General features: G+C 36.6%; 1 protein-coding gene across 2 annotated transcripts in view; it reads right to left on the reverse strand.

Moving 5' to 3' along the window:
• cd40 (CD40 molecule, TNF receptor superfamily member 5) overlaps window positions 1-3,562 on the reverse strand; it is a 9,057-nt gene extending 5,495 nt beyond the window's left edge. Inside the window, exons 1-5 of one of the 2 annotated variants that reach the window (XM_086159786.1) lie at window positions 3,313-3,562; window positions 2,630-2,711; window positions 1,845-1,967; window positions 334-480; window positions 148-241 (exon numbers count right to left, since the gene is read on the reverse strand). In XM_086159786.1, the coding sequence (XP_086015912.1) occupies window positions 148-241; window positions 334-480; window positions 1,845-1,967; window positions 2,630-2,711; window positions 3,313-3,447 (581 nt within the window). In that variant the 5' untranslated portion in view covers window positions 3,448-3,562. The remainder of the gene's footprint in view (window positions 1-147; window positions 242-333; window positions 481-1,844; window positions 1,968-2,629; window positions 2,712-3,312) is intronic. The other variant, XM_086159785.1, reaches the window with a different exon arrangement.
• Window positions 3,563-5,000: the final 1,438 nt, after the last annotated feature.

Below are 5,000 nucleotides of genomic sequence, written 5' to 3' on the forward strand. Positions count from 1 at the left end.
TTTTTTGTCTACTTCAATATTTTGATTAAAAATGTGGATTTCACTATGAAATTTCAATATTTCACTTTCAAATATTGCCAGCATTTTTTTTTACTGCGATGCATATGTTGGGTTCGGGTTGTGTGTTTGTGTGTGTGTGTCACTCACTGCGTCCATTTCATACACACTCCGTCGAAGGAGCTCTGGTTGCTAAAGGTGCCGTCGGCACATTCCTCACACTGCGTGTCCCGACTATGGTTCCCTGCAGGGCCACGAAAGAGGGAAAAAGACTTGATATATGTGTTGTGTGTGTGTGTGTGTGTGTGTGTGTGTGTGTGTGTGTGTGTGTGTTACCTATGACCTTTGCCCCCCAGCCCTGCGTGCACACCGTGTGTGGCACGCAGGTGAGACAGATGTTGGCCGAGCAGTGGAAGCCGGGTTTGCAGAGGCAGACGCTGCGCTGCGTCTTACTCTCCTGGACGGGAAGCAGGAAGTTGGTGTCTGAGAGGACAAACGGCGCTGTCACTCGCAAAAAACGAGCCCTGATTGGTCAATTTATTTCCACAAAATAACTTAGCTGGTTCCACGTTGACTGCTGCTGATTTTTCCTTTGTTTTATTTCCTGGGGATTTCCAGTCTTTTTTTGGGGGGGGGGGCATTTCTTTCTATTTTCTTTCTGATTATTACCATCATTTCTGCTTTATTCTGGTAATTTTTTAGTCAGATTTTGACTAGTATTTACATTTTTGAGAATTTTTCCAATTTTCAATTCTTGCTGATCTTTTTTTTTGTTTCTAGCTGATTAAATATGCAAGTGTTTTAAAGATTTCTAATTTTCTTATATAAATTACTTTTTTTATCTTGCTTTTCTTTTGCTTTTTTAAAATTAATTCTCACTCATTATCAAGATATTTTCTGGCTTTATAATTTTTTCCTCCTTATTTCACTTTTTTCTTTCTATTATAAAGTGAATTCATGCAGATTGTATTTTACAGGTCTGTGTTTTATATATAGAAACATTTTGCAATTTTTTCTATTTTCACTTACAATGAATTCTTGTTGATTTTATTTTCTGATTTTTTTTCTTTGGTAATTTGGTCTTCATATATCTAAGTATCATTAACCGTTTTTCTTATCCTTTATATTCTTAATTTCTTGCTGACTTTATTTTTTCAACTATTTAGAAATAAACTCTTGTTAAGTCATTTCTGAACATATATTTCTAGATCACTTTTTCTCATCAATTTACCCTTTTTTTTAATTTTATGTAGATTTTTGGAGAATTTTCCATGTATGAACTTTCATTTTTTGGGGGACAATTTTCCTGATAATTTTTTTTTTTTTCGGAAATACATTCTTGTTGATTATTATATTATTTCTGATTTTAGAGCAAATAATTGCCAACTTTTTTTCTGGCATTTTTGCTCATGTTTCTTTTTATATTATTTTGAAAATTCTGTAGTAACTTCCTCCTGCTTATTCATCAATTTCCGGGTAACTTTGTCAGTGAATTCAATTTCTTTCTCATGTTTTTCTCAATTTACTACATCTTTTGAGCTTTTTCAGGCAGATTTCTGGTTAAATACTAAATATTCCTTTTTTTTGTCAATTCAGGTCATTATTTTGGACTACTTTAATCAAATTCAGGCTATTTTCACACTTTCTTAAGTTTTTACTCATTTTTGCCCTTATTTTGGAAGCCTTAAAGTACTCTCTTGGTGAATATTCTAAGCCAATGATCCTTTTTTTTTTTGATGATTGGTGTTTTCTCGCTGAATCATGGGTCACGTCTATGTAATATCAAGCATACGCAGCTTTACTATCTTAAGGATTGCAGTTATTCGGTAGGAGCGGTCTGCTCTTACTCGGGTCGCAGTACGGCTGGCGTTTACACTGGGCCTCGTCGCTGTAGGCGTCCTGGTACTCGCCGTCTGGACAGGGCTTACAATGGGGGTGCGTGCACGTTCCCGGAGACGACATGCTGGTCCCTGAGCAGAACAAAAACATAACATCTCTGGAGAATTTCCAAGTAACTATTAGCTTAAAAATGATCATGTCATGTTGTATTTACACGCAGATCATTGTTTTGCCAGCTGAATCACAGGTTATTACTATGTTATTACGTAGTCACGTCTGGCACATTTTCTTGGTTGCTTTCAGGTTGTTAAATGCTCATCATCATGAAATTTCTAGCAGATTCAAATTTTTTTGATGATTCTTTTGAGTTTTCTAGCTGAATCATAAATAAGTACAGGTGTAATTACACAGTAATAACATGCAAATTTTTTTTGATGATAATGTAGGTAATTTTATCATTTAATTTTTTGTGGATTAGCAGATAATTCTTTTGAAATATCCTCTGGTGTCTCCTAACCAGTAATCTGCATGTAATTACACGGTAATGTCTTTTTTTTTTCAAGTTCTTCATGACTTTTAGGTACTTTTATGTAATTACCATGTCATTTCTTGCAAATCAAAGGGAAAATCCCTTTGAAACTTTGGTGTAATTGACATCAGGCATTTGTAATTGCAATGTAATTTAATCCTTTCTAATTGGTCCCCATTGGACACGGAGCTCAGTGACTTCCTGTTTTGCTGCGGTCACTTCCTGTCCGTTCTGTGGTGATGGGGGCGTCTCCGGAAGACATACCTGGGGGACACAGCTGGCAGCAGTGGCCGTCCAACTCGTACTGGGTCTGCGGGTCACACCAGGCCTTGGACTCCAACCCCGCCTGCCACACAATCAATCCATCGATCGATCGATCGGTCAATCGGCCAGGATGAATTCGGACTTTCTCTTTCTCCCCATCCCTCCCTCATTCCCTCTTTCACCCTCTGTCCCACTCTGTTTGCTTGTTTCTCTTTGCTCTCGCTCCCCACCTCTCTCTCTCTCTCTCTGTTTGTGTGTGTGTGTGTGTGTGTGTGTGAGAGAGTGACAGTTGGTCCTCTTCCTGAGAACTCGAGGGAAATACCAAAGTTTCATTCGCTCTGCTGCACATCCACCACACACACACACACACACACACACACACACACACACACACACACACACAAACACACACACACACACACACACGTCAGTTTATATCGTGACCAGAACTAGCAGAATCCCGTCCTCCCTGTTCCCTCACCCCTCCCCCCTCAATGGAGCTGGACGGAAAACGAAAGCGAAAGTAAAATAATTTGTAAGGATCGGCGTCAGAAAGTCAGGAAACCTGACGGCCCTCGGACAAAGTACACGCGCACGCGTGGGTGTCACGTCCCAGGACACAAACAAAAAAAGGACAGATAGATGATGAATCCCGGTTTAATCTCGGTTTAATCCCGGCTCACCGTGAAAGGCAGCAGCAGCGGCAGCAGCAGCGGCAGCAGCGGTGGAGGTGTTCGCCGCAGCAGCGTGGGCGCACTGCGGGTCTTGCGGGTTCCACGGTTTACACGGCCGGGAGTTTGGATCCACACACTCTTCATCGTGCACACTAGAGGCCACGCAGACTCTCGACTAATCGTGTCTTGACCAAGACGTCGGTTTGTTGCAGAGGGCGGAGCCGGGCGGGTTTTCCCAGGAGCCGCTTTACTGTCACCCCACCGAACCGCCCCTCCGGAAAGACCCTTGTAATTTCAAGAACTGTCACCCAACCAACATCACTACTAACAAATATAGAAATAAAGAACACTGGAGTCAAACTGAAAATGCTCAGTTCTTCTTGACACTGCTCATATATGGATAGTATATATAAATACCTAACATTTACAATACGTACACCAAGACAGATATGTTGATTGATAGAAAGATGGATAAATATTTAACTGCTTAATAATATGGAATATAGAATAATAAAGCAGGGCTAAAAACAAAACAAAATAAATTAAAATTATTGTCTTTCAAACAGCCCAAGCCGAGAAAAAGAAGGGAAAGCGTGATATAAAGATCAGAACAAATATGAAATGAAACCAAATGAAAACATCAACAATCGCAAAATAAAGTAAAGCAAATTAGAGTAAAATGAAGTAAATTAAAGAGAAAAGATGAAATAAAATAAAATAAAATAGATTAAAATAAAATACAATGATTGTCCTTTAAATAGTCCAAGCCATTTGAGAAAAAGGAAGGGAAAGCATGATAGAGGCATCAGGAAAATACGAAATGAAAAAAAAAGCAACAATCGCAAAATGAAGTAAAGCAAATTAGAGTAAAAATGAAGTAAAATAAAGAGAAGATAAAAATTAAAACAAAGTGAAATAAAATAAAATAAAATAAAAGTCTTTACATTTGAGCAAAAGAGGGGAAAGTGTGTTATAAACAATAGGTTAAATATGAAATTACATTAAACAAAAATGTCAGAAATCACAATATCAAGTAAAAATAAAATGAAATAAAATAGAATACAATTAAAATCCTTCAATTTGAAAGGGAGAGTAGAAATGTGTGTCATAAAACAAAGAAAAAAATCCTTCTATTTAAGAACAAACATCAGGACAAAAAGGAAATGAAACCAAAATGTCAATCATTGTAAAGTAAAAATAAACTAAATAAATACAACAAAAGTCTTTCCATTTGAGAAAACGAGTGGAAAGCACATTGAAATGAGTGGAAAGCACATTTTAAGTGTCAGAATGAATAGGAAATTTGACAAAACGAAAAAGTCAGCAATCCCAAATAAAATAAAATACATTAAAATAAAATGAAATATCAGGGTGGGACATGAGCTCTGACCAATCAGACTGATTCCCGAATGGACTGAAATAAAATATCATGAAATAAAATGTAAAAAAAACATAAAACGTAAAATTTGACTTACAAATGAAATATAGTAATATTCTCTAAATATTAACATTTATGCAAAAATTAGAGGATGAAAACTATTTGGAAATAAATATAAATATATAAATGAAAAATGCACCAAAACATCCTTATTTTCAATTAAAATCACATTTTTTTCATTATTATTTATTACAAGTTATTTTTTAAACCAAAAATAGGAAATACATTTTTTTTTTTTTTTTTTCTGAAATGTCAAAGG

This window comes from Fistularia commersonii, chromosome 14 (genome assembly GCF_037954325.1).
Source record: "Fistularia commersonii isolate RoL2024-O1a breed Wild chromosome 14, RoL_Fcom_v1.0, whole genome shotgun sequence".
Taxonomy (NCBI): Eukaryota; Metazoa; Chordata; class Actinopteri; order Syngnathiformes; family Fistulariidae; genus Fistularia; species Fistularia commersonii.